The 16,928-nt window shown below is 54.0% G+C and overlaps 1 protein-coding gene across 1 annotated transcript in view; it reads right to left on the reverse strand.

The window, feature by feature from the left end:
- Positions 1-16,877, reverse strand: part of LOC112949222 (heparan-sulfate 6-O-sulfotransferase 1-like) — a 44,699-nt gene extending 27,822 nt beyond the window's left edge. Inside the window, exon 1 of the mRNA XM_026041600.1 lies at positions 16,321-16,877. Coding sequence (XP_025897385.1) covers positions 16,321-16,838 — 518 coding nt within the window. The 5' untranslated portion in view covers positions 16,839-16,877. The remainder of the gene's footprint in view (positions 1-16,320) is intronic.
- Between the last annotated feature and the right edge of the window lie 51 nt (positions 16,878-16,928).

The following is a 16,928-nucleotide window of genomic DNA, read 5'->3' on the forward strand; positions in this document are numbered from 1 at the left end:
GGTTCGGCACCCTGGGCCAACACACCTGGCTCCTGGCAGAGGAGCAGAGCGCAGCGACAGCTCGTTTTTCAGCACGGAACAAGCAGGGGTGGCGAGTGCAACCCAATTTAATTTAACAGAAGGGATCCACATCATGGCACACAGTTGTCCATTAACAGAACAAACCCCTGTCCCCCTCCCTTCGCTGGCTGGCAATTGCAGCAAATCTTCCATGAAAATACATTTCCTGTAATGTTCTGGTCATGGTCGGCAAGAGCTGAAGCCYATTTCCATAAAGCCACCATGTGGAAAATTGCCTTGGCTGTTAAAGTGGACTAATGCAAAGGAATTTTTTTTTAACGCTGAAGCCATCAATCCTTTCAAAAATCCCTCCAGTTTCCAGAATATTAACAAGTCGCCAACCAGCAATAAGGCAGAGTCCTCAAAGCAGGGAGACGGCAAATGGAAGAGTTGGGAAGCCAAAGCAGCTCTTCCCCCCGGCAGCACTGACAGCGGGTTCCCAGAGCAAAGGCAGCGAGCAGAGGAGACCCAAGGCCGTGCACCAGCAGCTCTGCTCTCCCAGCACCGCCCGCCCTTGCACCTGCCCACGGACAAACTGGGACACGGGAGGGGAGCCCCGAGGCGACGTCCCAGCGCCCAGACCCTGCTCCTCGCTCCGGTGCTGCAGGGCTCCCTGGCTCAGGTCCCTCGGCATTCTGGAGGCTGCAGGGCTCGTGTCACAGGCCCAGCGCTTCCCAAACACGGATCGGGAAACATATCCCAGAAATCTTCAGGTGCTGCTGCAGTAGTAGGTCATTTCTGGATTAAGGAGAGGTAAAGTTCATTGCAATCCTTAAGAGGGTGTGAGAAAAGTGAAGAGGAGGAAAGATTTATCAGGAAATGCAGTACCCATGATTAAAGTAACTGACAGAGCTGGGAAAAACAGGCTTTTTCTCTTTTTGTCAGTACGAACATTTATGTGATTCCACCCTTGCCTACTGAGCTGTGGTCCCAAGGCCCCAGCTGTCTCTATGCGATACATCCAGAGCAACAAGCTTCCCATTTTTCCCTTGCTTGCTCAAGGAGGAAATGAATTGAAATCTCTACTGTACCTACACGAAAAGAAAAGCTAYCAAACTCCCTTCATAGAATCACAGAACGCTTAAGGTTGGAAGGGACCTCAGAGGTCATCGAGTCCAACCCCCCTGCTCACGCAGGGTCACACAGAGCACGGGGCACAGGGCTGCRTCCAAGCAGGTTTTAAAGATCTCCAAAGARGGAGACTCCACAGCCTCCCTGGGCAGCCTGYTCCAGGGCTCTGTCACCCTCACTGTCTAGAAATGTTTYCTYAMGTTCCTGTGGAACTTTTGGTGCCTCAGCTGTGGCCGTTTCCTCTAGTCCTGTCGCTGCCACCACTGAAAAGAGGCCGCCCTCCTCCTCCTCACTGCCTCCCTTGAGGTGTTTATACACACTGCTCAGGTCCCCCCTCAGCCTCCTCTGCTCCAGGCTGAAGGCTTCTCCTGTCCCTCCAGCGTCCTTGGCTTCCCTTCTGGAACACGAACCCATGGGCCTCCTCTCTAACTCCCGAGGGGCAGCAAGGGGAAGGGCACCCCAGCAAGCGGAGCCGCAGCGCGCGGCCCCGTCCGCGCTCCGTGAGCCGGTGCGGGAAAGACCCCGCGCCAGGCCCCCTCCCTGCGTGCTCCGGGTTTCCCTGAGCACACACACTCACCGTGCAAACACGCGGCGCGCCGGCTCCGGAGCAGCCGGGCCATTTCTGGAGCGCAGCGGAGCCTCCCCTGCTCCCGTGCGCACCCGCTCCCTGATTTATGGCTCCCACGCTGCCGCCGTGACTAAAAGCCTAGYGGTTTGTTTTCCTTGCTACTTAGCCTCATTATTTTCTACCGTTCCTCCAACTTCAGCCTTCTTCCCTATTCACACTTAAAAAAAGCCCAAAAGGCTCCAGAAACAACAGTTCATTACAGCCAGAAAATGTTCCTAGATTCACGTCCCTATAACCCCCAATCTGAAAAGAGGACAGGCGGGCGGACGAGCTTCTTYGGAAATGCCATCTGCACATGATGGTTGTCATTAATCCGGGACTCTGGAAAAGGGCCTCCCTGGTCAGCCACAGAGCGGTGGGGAGTTTTGGTTGGGACACGTCAGGTGCAGAGCTCTTCAAAGCCAAGCGAGTGAGACTGCAGCATGAGCCATGACATTCACAACAAACCTGGTTGCTCTGAAAGAGCTTTGAAAACAGGCTCGTTGTTCTCCATCCCCCTGCAACACCGCGGAGCGAAACCCAGCTCGGCCCGGGCTCACGTGGCTTTGCTCCGAGAGCAGCGCRGGACAGCTCGCATGCAGAACGTGCCATTGCTTCAGAAGCCCTTCTAGGTTTTTATTCCATTTAGGAAAACCCTGTGCAGAAAGCACTAAGGCCAGTGGGCATTTAGGTTCTTGCTCACATTTCACAGGCTTTGGCAGCTACGCGTTATCGAGGGCAAACCACCTTTGCYGGGAGGCCGAGAGAAGCCGGCAGCCTGGCCACCGGCTGTGGCTGCTCTGCAGCTCGGGGTCGCTGTGTGGATGGCGTGGTGGCCGCTCCGGCAGCGTGGCCGTGCTCCCGAGCGCGCTGCGGCTCCGCGCAAAGCGCCTCCCCGGCCCACAGCCCGCATAACTCGCCTCCAGTTACCCTCCCCTGTCTGCAAAGGGCACCTACCTTCGGATAGTAAGAAAAGTTATTGTGGGTACAAAAAAATCATATAAATCTGCCTGCAAGCCAGGTTTTTATAAGGGTGGACACCACAGCAGAAAGGCTTGAGCAGCGTGTACAGACCCAAAGCCCAGCTCAGCGCTGCCGGCTGGCTTGTAGCTGTTACAGGTAACGGGGAAAAGAGCACAGTGGTGGTGCTGGGGTAGCRCGTGGCTGGAACGGCGCTATCTTCCGTTAAGGTAATCTCTGAAATCACACAAGTTCCTTTCCTAGGAGAGCGGCCACCATTTTTAGCAGTGTCCCTGCTGGAGAATGTCATCCCTGGACATCCACAGGCGCTACTTCTCTCCTGTGGGACCGCTGCCCCACACAATTTAGCTTTTGATCCCCCCCGAAAAGGAAACAAAGACTTTTCCACTTACCTTGAATGCCTTTTGCTCAATAAGCCACTGTCACRAACAACTTGCTACCATCGCCACATGCCAGAACACTCCTACAGGTCTTCCTGCGACTGTTGTTTTTCCTCTCTACAACCGGTTTATTATGGGGTGTCATAGCAAGAGTTAGGAGAACCCCATCGCAACGGGAGCCCATCAAGCTCTGGAACGTTACTCCCTTTGCATTAAGTAATAATCTTTAGCTTGCAGAACACTAGKTTTTTTTTGTTTTTCAGAAAATCCCAGAATTCCCTGTATTTCCATGACATCTCATGAACTTTTGAAGTGCCCAGTGCCCCTTCCCAAGGTAAAATCCTGCCCTTCAGCAGCACTGGGGKTTTTTTCTCCCTGTGACAGACCATCATTTTTCAAAGCCCAGGCCACATCCCTCACTTAACACACAGAGCGATGCCTCTTTTTCGCTCAGTCCTTAAGCCTCCACTGCAATTATTTTTCTTTTTCTGTAGGAATAGGAGCAAAGTGTGTGTCTGCCACTGTATTTCTGTTTTTTCCCACTACTTTTAACCTGAAACCTCTGTGCACTAACTGAAAGTTACTCTAGATTTGCTGTAACAACMGGTCTCGCAGCCCTCTAGTATCCCAACCCCAAATCACCCCTTCACAGGTAGGGCTTTGACAAGAAGCCCCTACCTAAAGAGAACACTAAGAGGTCCTGAGACCTCTTCACACCGGTAAGAATGACTCCACCTGTGTATTTTTGCTCTGTGGTTTAATTTTAGACCTTCCTTTTCATGAAGGAACCCGCACCTTGCACAGAGCGAAACCAGCAGCAGTGTCCCAGCTCGGCTCCGACCCCGAACATCTGCTATTACAATCACTTGCTACTGCTTCCATATAACGAGACTGAGCTCAAATGCAGTGTTTTTCAGGTCGCATTAGGAGACCTGTATCGGTCTTCAAAACACCTTCCAACAGGAACAAGAAAAAACGGATGTTTCCTAGGACAGCTAAGGGCCAAGAGCACCGAATGCTGCAAGGATGGAGCTTCATTTTGAAGAGGGGCTCTAAGCTTCCTCTCTTCCAGCGGCTCCTGCAACTGCCAAGACAGTAACCTGGAGCCAAGCAAACCCAGGTTGTCTTTCCAAGGCTGCCAGCAACCCAGCTACAGCTCAAACACCTTTTATACAAATATAGGTTTTACTTGAAACAGGGAAGATACCTGCCAGGCAGCCCTGTTGCCCTTTGGAGGGTTCCATGCAAATGTAAGAGGTGTTTTACACCTTTACATGTAGAAGTAACTGACAAAARGCAGCCTAGACAGTAAGAAGTGCCAGTGACCTCAGACTGCACCAACCAAATGGAAATTAAAGAAAGGGAAGAAAAAAAAATGACCTATATATGCAGGATTTTCAATCATTGTGGGTTTGGCCTTGCGAGATGTTCCAAAGCAGGAAAACACATTGGCTTGCTGTGATTTCAGTGCATAARTCCAGACCTGTTCTCAGTAGTAACTCTGCTTAAAAACCAGCTCCAAGTTCAACTGCATTTGTTATGATAGTCTATGAATAGCAAGGAACTGTAATAAGGATACAAATTATTTCTCGCAATTCACTCTATTTCCAAATTGAAGACACACTAGGAAGCTACAGCACAGAAAGGCTGAGGGTTAGAAGAGTCACAATTCCCTGCTCCCAAGCATGAGCACAAACAAAACCAGAAGAGTCCACGAAGCAATGGGAGGCTCACGGCTCTTGGCGAGGACACGTGGCCTCGCTGTCCCCGCAAGCGGCACATCTCAGCGCCGCGGCTCTGCTCGCAGCTCCACGCTGCCCCGCGGCGCCCTGCGGCGTGGGGCAGGGCGCGGGCACCGCCGCGGGCAGCCCCAGCCCCTTCCCGCGGCGCCTGCCAGCGTTAATTAACTTCTGCCATTACACGCGCTTTGGACAACACTCCTAATAATGCATTTCCTGCCTCGTTGCCTGCCAAAATTCTCAAATGCAAGTCAGCACTCTGCAATAACTCATACATATTTTTTGGCACGGCATAAAGCTTTTCATTCTTTATATATATATATATATTTAAATATTCTTATTTAAGTCACGAGCCTGGCACTGCAGTGACCAGAACAAGCACTCCAACATGCAGAGTCTGAAGGAGAGGAAAAAGAAACAAAAGAATAACCCGTGTTCTTTTCTCCCTTATAATTCCTCAATAAAACAAACAATCAGAAAGGCAGGAGTCCTTCTTGCTACTGAGAACATCACCAGACCTTCCCTTGCTCAAAAAAGGACGAGTGGAAAAGCAGCTCCTAACRCTGCTGTGCAGGATATCTGCGCTGTTCCCTGCTGAGCACGGATGGCCCTGCGATCCCGCTAAACTCAGGGCTTCCACACCACGAAGTGCCTGGGCTAAAGAGGGTGGCTCCAGTCTGCCCATTCCCAATAGGAAGTCAGGATGAGGAGTTTTATCGAGGAGCGTTTCCTCCCACGTGCATTTGCTTGTYCGGAAGGTGCCATGCGCCTTTCCAGGGAGCCCTGGACATTTGCACGGCCCCCACGCCATGCGGCCGGCAGCTAAGCCTGGCTTAGCTCCCCTGGCTCGGGAAAAGGGAATGGGGTTGGATGGGGCCCAACCCGTCCCAGGAAGCAGCCTGCGTGAGACCCACCACAAARCCATCACTGAGTAACAGTGCGGCCCGCTGAGGACACAACCAAAGCGGAGAAAGCCCGGAGGCAACGGCGGACACCCGGCCAGCGATCCGAGGCATCCCGCAGCGTCCTCTTAGCGCCCCCCATCCAACGGGACACGGTCGGGGGCTGCACCGGGCGCAGCAGCCGGAGTGCGGAGCGGCACYGGTGCAGACCCCGCTCCAAGGACAYGCCGGGCTCCGCGCCGGGCTCCGCACAGCGGCGCTTCGGCACAGCCCGCCCGGGAGCACCCGGCACAGCCGCCAGCCACGCTTGACTTCCAATACTCAATCGCCGAAACTAAACACAGACTTTCTTCCTAAGTGGCTAGGAAGCCTCTGACGGGTTCACTTGGCTCCCGTGGCGTCAGGGAGTTGCACAAACCAACTGCATCTTTCRCAGGCTGAGCGAGCCGAGCACACGCTTGAAATTCACTTTTTCTTGGTGCAGAGGAGGGGAGGAGGAACCCAATGGCAGAAACAAACCAAAGAAACAAACCAAAATAGTAAAATATCCTGCTCCTGTGTGTGTGGAGCAGAGTTAAAGCATTTAGTTTTAGAACACGTATGGAATTTATACCTGACCTGTARTTCCTCTCAATCTAAATTTAGCAATTCTTACATCAAAATATTTGAAGATGTGCCAGGCACATAGCCCCTGCATCTAATCCAACCTTAGATGTTTGACCAAAACCGAACAAGAAAGGRGGGTCTCTAGTGCCACAGCAATGGTTGTGTTTGTAGAGGAGACGCTGTTCCCTGGAGATGACCCAGCAGATGGAGGAGAGCTGTGAATGCCTGGAATGCGCCCTGYGTCCACCCCGGGGGCGGGAAGCGGCACGCGTCTCCTCACAGGTCCCATCTCCGCCTCTGCTCCCAGCGCAGCACCTACACACGCTGCTCCCCGGCACACACTCCTCCTTCCCTGCAAGGGCATCAGCGGAAGGCAGCCAGGCAGGAATTTTTCAGACCTTGCCCGTAACTTTCCCACTCAGGCTTGGAGGTGTGATTTAAAAGCAGGGCTTAGAAGCATGTGAAGTTTTTATAGAGTTTAAAAGGCAGCCTGAACAAGCAGGGCTTTGTTACAACTTGCATCATCGAGCAAGGTGAAGAAAATAAAGCAGCTTATCTGACACGGCATGTAGTTCTAGCTTTAGCCATTAGTCACGTTTAAACGGGCTATAAATAGGAAGGSGGAAGCAAGGCAATAAGGAGGAGGCGACGCGGGCAGCTCCCGCCGGGGCTCCCCGCGGCACCAGCACTTGCTGAYCCGTCTCGCGGGGCTGCTGCTCCGGCGCCCACACCTCCGCGCTCACCCCACACAGACCTCGGCGTGCAAAGAGGCTGCTTCTCTCCGGCAGAAGGGGCTACCGGAGCAGCGCACACGGTGCAGTAAGGCTTGCAGTATCCAAGAACTTGGTAGCCGGCACCCCTGGAATTCACTAGCTCTGCTCCGTGCAGACTGCACGGCTTCCCTGCAGGACYATCCAGGATGCCGGGGTTTACAGAGCTTTGGTGACCCGCTCGGGTCTAACGTAGCTGCTTGGTTTAAGCCTCTGCAAACATCCCAACAGGCATGCACACAGACACAGTCTCATGGAAAGAAGGGAAACACACATGCATGTTTTGGGGTGTGCAAGCACTTCTATGGCTCCCATATGAAAAATCTGCTCTCTGATCCCTTCTGCACTAGACAAGAATCCTCCAAGACTCCAACCCCCATCTTACAGTGACAAGTACAACTGTTCTTTCTGTTCTCACGAGCAGTTATTCCCAGACTTGGGGCTGGCCAGGCTTCTCTCCAGAAAACAGTCTTTCCATAGCAATCCCCAAACAGCTTCAGAAGTCAGGAAATATCCTAGTTAGGAAGGGGGTGGCCTCATCCTGCTTGAAGGATCTAGCAGACCAAACACCACACGTCTCCCAAATGTTGGAGGAATTTGTCCTTCAGTCCCTGCAGGATTTCCAGCTGGGCATTACACTGGCAGCCAGTGCTTCAGCACAGCCAAGCACTACCCACGCAGGCTAACGGGGATTCCAGTGACCACCCAGCAAGTTTTATAAGTTACAGCTACGTCCTTTCAACGGTGATGGTGGTTTATATTTTCATTCCAGTCCAACGGCACCTCAAGTGTCATCTCCTCCCATCAACACAAGCTGGAGCTGGGGCACGGAGAAAAAAACATCCCGCGATGGAAACGCACGGRAAATGATTTCCCAATGGCAGCAGGAGAACTGCAGCAAGATGACCCCTGCAGTTGTTCCAGGACAGCGAGAAKGTCTTTATTTATAGCGTGTGACCGACGGGCAAGCCAAGCTTTCCGCGACGCCCCTGTTACACCCACAGCTCAGTCCTGCAGCCCGGAGGCCCCGCTCCCGTGCRGCCTTCCCTATGGGGCAGCACAGCCTGGCGCTCCACGTGCACCCCATAACCGTGGCTGCACGGCCCGGCCCCCGCCACGGCTCTTCTACCTCGGCGGCCTCTGCTTTGGCAGCTATGAAGGCACCACCACCACCACCACCGCACCGCCAGCCCTGCCTCCCTCCCTCCCTCCCTCAGCTCTGTCAAACAGACACGGACCCTGCGTGAGCACGGCAGGCCGGCCAGCCAGGCACCAACACTGCCGCCTTCCCCGAAGCGCCCGCACAACCACCCAGGCTCTGCAATAGCGACCGACACGGCCGGGCTGGGCCTGCTGCTGGCCGGGAAACGGGACCGACTACTTCCTGCTGCTTCCCAAAAGGTGAAGTCCTATCGGGGYGAACACACCCGAGAGGAGTGCCTGATTTCAAAGCTTTGGATCAAGTGTCTCTCCTGCTGACGGCGACGGTTACAACTGCACACAGACACACGTGCTCTCATGGGAACTGCTGGTACCGGTACAGGAGGCAGGGGGCATCTAGATCAGAAAACCCAGCGTAAGTTTAATCCAGCGAAGCATTCAGTGATATCAGTAAGAAAAGGGAATGCCCGAGAAGGCCTGGCAGCTCCAGCAGCCRGCTGGCCAGCACGCAGAGGAACGCAGGGCGAGCGGCGGGGCCGCGCGCGCAGGGCCCGGCCCAGGGCCAGACGCCGCCGCTCCCTCACGCGGCGGCACGTTCGGCCGCGCCGATCTGCTCCTTCACCTCCTCGCCGCTTCGTCCCACCRCAACCGCCTCTCCCACGTGCCCACGGAGCGGTCGCGCAGCCCCTGAGCAACACACACTTCCCTGTCCCTGCCCGCCCGGGGGTTTCCACGCGTTCTCCCGGCACGTCGCAGCCTCACGCTATTCCTTTGCGCACTCGGGGCTCAGTTTCAGTGTCAAGCCCTTCAGAGCTCTCCAGGCAAACGCCGGCGGAGCAGATGCCCTCCCCTGCGCAGGCAAGGAATTCAAACTATGTCTTCATTAAGATCAAAAGGCTTCACTGCTATTTAACAAAAATCTTTATTGTTAACTARCACAGAGCCTGACACATCTGAAAAGCCCAGTCAAGACAAGACTTGTGTGGCGGCCTCATTTTTCCCTCATCCTTGGTTCTGGATTGCTCAGCTCATTCCTTTTCTCTCGCGCCTCTGATTCTCCTTTCATAACCAGATACACAACTTCTTTGGCCACCGAACAGCTTCCTCATAGTCCTTCTGCCGTGGGAGCCACCTCATTTCTCACAGCAAACATCAGAAACTGAGTTCACATTAACTGCCTTGGGGCAGCTGGTTTTTAGCCTGATCTGGAAGCACGGTCAAAAAAAAAAAGAGGGAAATCTTCTGGGCAGAGAGGGCTTGAGTTGATTTATTCAATTGTATTGCAAATAGCCCAGTAACACCAAGCATGGCAGCATGAGCAGTGATGGAAACCTGACTCAGATTCTGCATAAAAATTGCTTTCAAAACTCCCTGAAGATTTCCTTGTAATTAGGAATCTCATACATGCACATGCACAACAACACAAGAACAAGCCTCAGCTTTGTTCTTAATTCCAATCTAGAGAAGGAATTTTGAGCAGGCAGCACTTGAACCTCATCAGCACCTCTCCAGAGCTCAAGTCTCTTTGAGCAGACCTCAAATTAGACAGCAAAAAGCCACCAGACATGTTGAAAGTCCAAGCAACTCTACTTGGTCCTGTCGATACTTCCAGACAGCCACAAACAAAAAATAAAGTGTGGTAAAATTGAAAACAATGCAAGAAAGGAAACAACGCAGGGATCTCAGGCACTCCCGTGTCTCCAGAAGGGCTCAGGGAACGGAACGCGAATGTCTCGCCCCGCGCTGAGGGGCCATCCCACAAACACTGCTTGCAGATTACTTACACAGCAAAATACTGAGCCACACCATAAAAAGTTAATTGCAAATCACTGTTTTCTTGTTTAAACTGGCAGGAAACTGTGAAATATTTCCTCTATAAAACATAGGTGAGCTACTATCCAGAACTTACCATTAACACRGCAGAAGGGAGGGAAGTACAAAGCAAAGTAGCAACAACTTGCGCTAAGAGCAGTTGCTTCTGGAGGAGACAAAGTCACTGGGCAGGAAAGGACTGTACGTAAAAACATAAGCCTGAGATTTACGGCCTTTGCTGGCTTTAAGACAGGCCACTTCAGAGTTGTTTTAGGCTGWGAATGAAGACAGGACCAGGTGCTACTTACTGCACACCTTGTAAGAGGTTTGGGGATACACAGGTGACAGCCCTATATAATTAGCACTGCAGAGAAATTCAGGTCACAGTGGGCAACGAGGGGTCTCTTAACCGTTTCTGCGCGAGAGCTGGGAACGGGAAGTGCTAGAGAACGTCGCTCGTAGCTCTGCACAGCTCTCTGCAGCGTGGAGCCAACCAGCTCATCGTCCAGAGGCCGGGCACGGGATTAAGAGCGCGCGGTCAGCACGAGAGAAGACCACTGCGCGCCAGCAGGGACGGCCCCAGCTGCTGCCGCCTCCTCTCACAAACACCTCCTGCAGTCCGGGGGCTCCTCCGGCCGGGAAGCTGCGCTGCCGCATCGCTCCCCTCGCGCGGAGAGGAGCCGCGAGGCCGGGGCTGGCGTGCGGCGCACGGGCGCAGTACACAGCCGTGTCAGGCTCTTGGTGCCTATAGGGMAATAACCCCAAAAAACAGTCTTCAGGTGACTTCTCAGGGGGGATTTGCAGCAGAGTGCTCTGCTATGGCAACAGCAGAAAAGGGAACAGAAATACATCAAGCGGCAGCTACAGAGGCTCTGTCACCTTAGATCTACGTTTGTGAGAAATTCTGCTCGTCAAACCTTACTTGAATTCCATTGGACAAAAACTCTTTTTTCCAGGTCAATCACGACTTCAGAAATGGGAGAATCTGTTAGGGCTGCCTCATCTCAGGGCTCCTCCGATGCTTGGGTGGGCTGCAAGCTCAGCGCCCACAGCCCTTCCCAGGAAGGCCCCTGTATCCGGGGCCGCGGCAGCCGGGCTCCGTCCCAGAGCTCGGCCCAGCTCCCAGCAAGGCAAAGGACCGACAAAGCAAAGGACTGGTCACCAATGGAAAATCTCTCTGCCCTAGTATTTACTGGAAATACAAGCATAGACAGATGGGGCTTTATGGAGCTAAGACTAGGTCACCCTGCCTTTCTGAAGCCAGCATGCACAGTGTTCACTGAAAGTTAATTTTAAGCATTTAAATAAAATTCTTAGCGCGTGTTCAGTAAGGTTACYGTCAAAAAACTGAAGGTCAAAGTCGAGACGTTGCACAATGATCAGAAAGACGCTGAACGGTGGCCTGTGTCCTATATCTGACTGAAGGCCAGGCTGTTATCCATGCTGCTCTCCTCTGTTTTGCAACACACAGAATCCACAGGCCTCAACATATAGTCCCATGATCACCAGGTATGCACCAGCTATGTAATTATTTCCAAACTGTTGTTAAAGCAACAGAAAAAAAAAAAAAAAAGGGAAAATCATTATCAGATCTTTGCTCAGCACAGCGCGTATTTTTCGTTGCCGACTGAAAAACAATAAAGGGCAAAAGGGCAAATTCTGAGGTCCGAGTACAGAGTACTTGCAAATTTGTAAGTCGAAAAACAAAATTACTAAGTCATGACACAACTTTTAGTTAAAGAATAATGAACTACTGCCAAAAGCGTTAGTTTTGCAAAACTGGCTTAATAAAAGCATACACTCAAGCACGGACATACCTAGGGCCACATCCCTTCTGCTCTGTCAACGAAGAAACAAAATACAAAGAACAATTAAGCTTGATGCAATACATTAGTCAGAAGCTTTAAGTTCAAGATGAATAAAACACCATAGGGCAGCAGCTCGGAGTGCTCCCACTTTTGGCTCCTCTCATTATGAWATCAAATTTAAGGCCGCTCACCAGACACTAGGCAGCCCTCGGGAGCAGGTCCGGGGCCGATTACATGGGGGACTCTGAACGCTCCCAGTGTTCCCACGGCCTTGGGAAAGGAACAGGGCCATGGAAAATGCCTTCACACTGACACGTCCCACCTGGTTAGTCAGGATCAGCTTGGCAAGCGGAGAGAGGTGCCCCTTGCTCCATGCCCGTGGGCACTTGTGGCCAGTGGTCACAGCCCCCAGCACATGGAGCTCCACCAAAAATGTTAAGTCTGAGTGTCCAAAAAGCCCTAATACTACGGGAGCGACTCGGTAAAGCCTTCCCTCCCAAACAGCTGGTGTCTTGCCAAGTGTCTCTGCAGCTCCTAGGTGCAGTTACAATAAAAACCTCATCAAGAAGAGAGCTCGGCCGAGGCAGAGATGCGGGGCTGGGAGCCGTGAAACTCCGCGCTGGGGAAAAATGAGACAAATGAAGGGCTGAGCTCTGCGAGTCGTGGCTGCTGGGGGTGGCAGCGAAGCTGCCAAGAGCGGATCACAGGCTCCCGAACGGGTTATCCCGTTAACCCGCCACAGGTTATCGTTAGCTCATCATCATCTCATCTCTAAGGCATCCGAAATCCTGAGGAAGAACGGGGAAAGTGCAGGYGTGCGAACGCTTCCAGAACTGCGATGAAACGCCTCGGTCATCTTCTTTTCATCGTGAAACACAGATGAAAAGCTCAGCAAGCAAACTTCTGGGGCAGACACGTATAGAAACACACACACAAAGCCCAGACTAAGCCCCTAGAGGGGGCTCATAAAAAAAAAGGGGGGAAAAAGGAAAAAAAAACAACAAAAAGAGGCCATCTAGGTGGTGCCTGAAAGAGGYGCAGGGGGTGGGAGCGGGGCAGCGTGCCGGCAGCCCCTTCCCACCGACGGCCACGGGCCCAGCGCAGCGCCGCGCAGCTCCCGGGTGTCCGGCCATGGGAACACGGCGCGGTGGGAGCCCCGCCAGCCCGCGCCTCGTCCCCGCTGCGGTGCAACAACCGGGGCGCAGCCGCAAGGCCCCCGTGGGCAGAGGCGGGGACGAGCGCGCAGGTGCCCCATCTCCGGCCCTCCACAGCCTCGGTGAGACGGACGTGGGGCCACGTCTCTGCTGGGGACAGGGCCGGGGGCTGCTCAGGCTCCTCGCGGGGGACAGGACACGCGCCAGGCGGCCGCCTGGCACGGAGCTAGCGCGGGAAGGCAGCTTGGAGAACTGCACCGGCACTGAAGAGCTAGTTGTTTCCCCAAAAATACCCCTGACTGAACAGATTACACCTCACGCGATTTTAGGCATCATCTTGAGACAAACTTGAGACCAGTTCACAGAAAGTGAAATCTTGAAACCTGCCCTCTACCCAAATCCCGGGGAGAATGGCAGATAACTGACTTAGCTGGCAAACACTGCCAGTTTCAGCGGTCCTCAGGGCCCCAGGTTTTACAGCCCCAAACAAATCAATCTCTTTCTTTTACTGGCTGTGTATAAAACATAACATTTGCTTGAAGAAGCGCCTCTCCAGAAGTCTTTCGAATTTAAAGCAGGGAAAATGATTCAGGATTTCCAAAGGATGGAAAAAAGAAAAAGAAAAAAAGAAGCAAAATGTAAGAATGTAAAATGAGCCATTAGAACCAAACCCACCCATTTCTGAGCGTCTACTCTATCCACRCAAAAGAAAAAGGAGAAAAAAAGAAGGAAAAAAACGAAAGCATTTGCAATCTCTGGCAGGGCAGGACTCGCAATCACAAAGCCCAGCACRGGGCAGCAGGACAGCGCGGTTTCCCGCGCAGATTTCCGCCCCCGGCGCACATTACGGAGGGTCGCGCGGGAGGGCCCCACGCAGYGACAGGTCCTGGCGACGCTGCCCGCTCCGGGCTCCCGGTCTGCACGGGTGGKCACGGCGGGGCGGCCCCCGCGCTCCCCAGCATTCCCAGCAAGGCAGCTTGGTTTGCAATCCCAATCTGGCTGCTTTGCTTCGAGAGGTGAGCGTAKAGCTGGAAGGACAACGGCTTAAACTCGGCATTACGTAGCAGAGAGAGGCTGGTACGTGAGATTTAAAGGTGAATTTGGAGCCCATTCCCCMAAAATCAAAATAACGTGAGAATTGGAGTGAATGCTGCTGGAATGCTTATTGGCCACTTTATTTATTTGGTATAGAGTGAAAGAAATAGTCATCCTTCAATTCCACCTAATACAGCAGCCTTTCTAGGAGGTGCCTTATGTGCAAGTGAGTCTTGTTGCAACAAAGGAGATACAACACTCAGGGAAGAGAAACAAAATAAAACTGCTTACTGGACTGGACRTAACACAAGACTATCCTTTTCCCAACAAGAAAATTCCTCTCTATTTAAAAATAAAGCATTTCCCATCTGTTTTCCCCGATTTTCTTGGCCCTGAAACAGCTCATCTTCGCTGAGGTGCCTGCGGAAGAGCCGCGCGGGCCGGCGAGCGCCGTGTCCCAGGACAGCGCTGCTAAGCCCAGCCCAGGCGCTGGCCGCGGCGCTGCTAAGCCCAGCCCAGGCGCAGGCCGTGGCGAGCCCGGTGTCCCCGGCCCGAGCTCGCCTTGCGTTGCGCAGGCTGAGCCCACAGCCGTGTAAAACCTCGCCGTCCTCGCTCTCGCGCCCCTGGAAACGAAGCTCATATTTAGATTTAAGGAAGTAGAGAGGCCACATTAAGCAGAACTATTTCTGGATGCGCAGAGGCATGATGGAATGGGACAGGGTTCATTATTTTTCCTATACGCCCAGAATTAAGCGCAGAGTTCCTTAGGCTCCAAAGACATGCAGCAAAGAGAATCTTCTTCACAGCTCACTGAAAAGAGGGAATAAGCAGCTGGTTCTCGGCTCGCTGGGGGTGCAGCGGGGCAGTTAATTATTGCTGCACGGCCTCAAGGAGCCCATTCGCAGGTATTGGTACCRGCCCCAAGAACCGCTACACGGGCTAACAGAGACAAACACCGAATGCGGAGCAGGCTTTGGTGCAGCGTTAACGGTGACAACACACGTGGCTCTGACATGATTCATCTATCCGGACAGTTCTTTATGAGGTTAATGGTTTGCTAGCCAAGTGCCAAGGTTCACCAAACGGGCATTTTTTGCTGTTTCTGCTTGAACTTTGCAYGTTTTCCCTTATGCTCCAGGAGCATCTCAGCAGCAACCAGGCGAGCTCAGGGTGCTTATTTGCTTATAGGGGTTCTCAAGCATCTTATAAATAAAACAGGAGAGCCCAGGAAAGCCTGAGAGCCCCTTGGCTACGCGCTTCAGTTGGGGCTCCGGGTCGGGCAGCAATCTGAGCACAGGAGCTGGGTGACTAACACCGAAACACCTCAAAAACAGCAGCAGTCACGACAGCAGCAACGAGGAACACCAACAACCACACAAGCTCCAGTGAAAAAACAGCAAAATGGCTTGAAAATGAAGAGAAAAACACAGTTCTGATGCTAAAATAGCTACCGTCTTCAAAGCCACCCTTCACTACAGGAGTTATGTGTGGCACTAGCCATCTATATGTAAATAAAGCATATGGCACAAGCAAGCACCGGCATAAGATCTTGTACATCTTTAAGAACGAAACTTTAAGGCAAAGAGGTTCCAAAGTGTTGCAATAAAAACGCCAATATGGTAAAGAACGCATGGATGGTGTCCAAAAAATATTCCATCCATTTTTAAAAAGCAGTCCTCTCCCGATATGAAAGACACAAAGGTAGCTTGAGTAAAATCAGAAGCTTGGGACAGGTTTTAAAACACTGTCTTTATCAGAGAACTTCAAACACCGAATTCCTCTGCTGCTAACCCTTCAGACAGAGAAGGAGGCACAGGAAGGCTGGGGTGAGCGGGGAACACAGTGGGCATCAACGGGGATGCTCGGTGGGGACTCGCTGGGGCTTTAGGGCCATTTCCCCTCTCGCCCGCCGCTCGGATGAGGGGACACGCAGGGGCAGCTCCCTTCCCCAAGGCACCGCGGGCAGGTCCCCCGGGAATAGCGGGGAGCCCCGCGCGGGGCTGCACAGGATCGGCGGGGGCAGCGCGGGCTGCGGCGCCGCCTCCGGAGCGGGCAAGGGGCTCGGGCTGGACAAAGGGGTGCCGGGCCCTGGGGGACCCGCGAGGAGGGCAGCGCGGCCCAGAGCGCCGCGCTGGGGGCAGCGCAAGGGCCGGCCCGGGGGGCAGCGCAAGGGCCGGCCCGGGCTCAGCGCAAGGGCCGGCCCGGGCTCAGCGCGGCGCGGGCGCGGGCCCTACCTGGGCGCCTTGGCGGCCGCGCTCTCGCGGCGCTCCAGCACGCCGGGCACGCAGTTGGTGAGCTCGGTCCAGTCGGCGTGCAGCCCGCAGCTCCAGCCCGTGGAGAAGCGGGAGAAGAGCCACGTCTCGCGGCGGTTCGGCCGGTAGCAGGTGCACTTCTTCTGGCCGGGCCGGCAGTCGCAGGGCACCTCGAGGCGCACGTTCTGCACCAGGTGGCGGCCGAAGGTGGTGCCTCCCGTCTTCTGGATGTGCAGGAAGACGATCACGTCCTCGCCCTTCATGTCGAAGGCGAGCTGGCGCTCCAGCTCGCGCACGGGGAAGTAGTACTTCTTCACGTAGTGCGGGTCCGGCGTGGGGAAGAGGTCCAGCTCCTCCGGGTAGGAGCGGCCGCTCGGCGAGCCCAGGCTCAGCCCCGGCCCCACGTACTGGTACAGGATGAGCATGAAGCACACGGAGACGGCCACGATCAGCAAGAACTTGCTGGTCCTCTCAACCATGGTCCTTCCCGCGCGCTTCATGTGTCACCATCTCCCGGGGCCGGCGGGCTGCCCGGCGGGGGGTGGCGCGGGGGGCCGCCCGCAGCAGCCGCTCGGCCGGGCGGCAGCGAG

Source organism: Nothoprocta perdicaria, unplaced genomic scaffold, assembly GCF_003342845.1.
Source record: "Nothoprocta perdicaria isolate Ctin4 unplaced genomic scaffold, notPer1 scaffold_289, whole genome shotgun sequence".
NCBI classification, from domain to species: domain Eukaryota; kingdom Metazoa; phylum Chordata; class Aves; order Tinamiformes; family Tinamidae; genus Nothoprocta; species Nothoprocta perdicaria.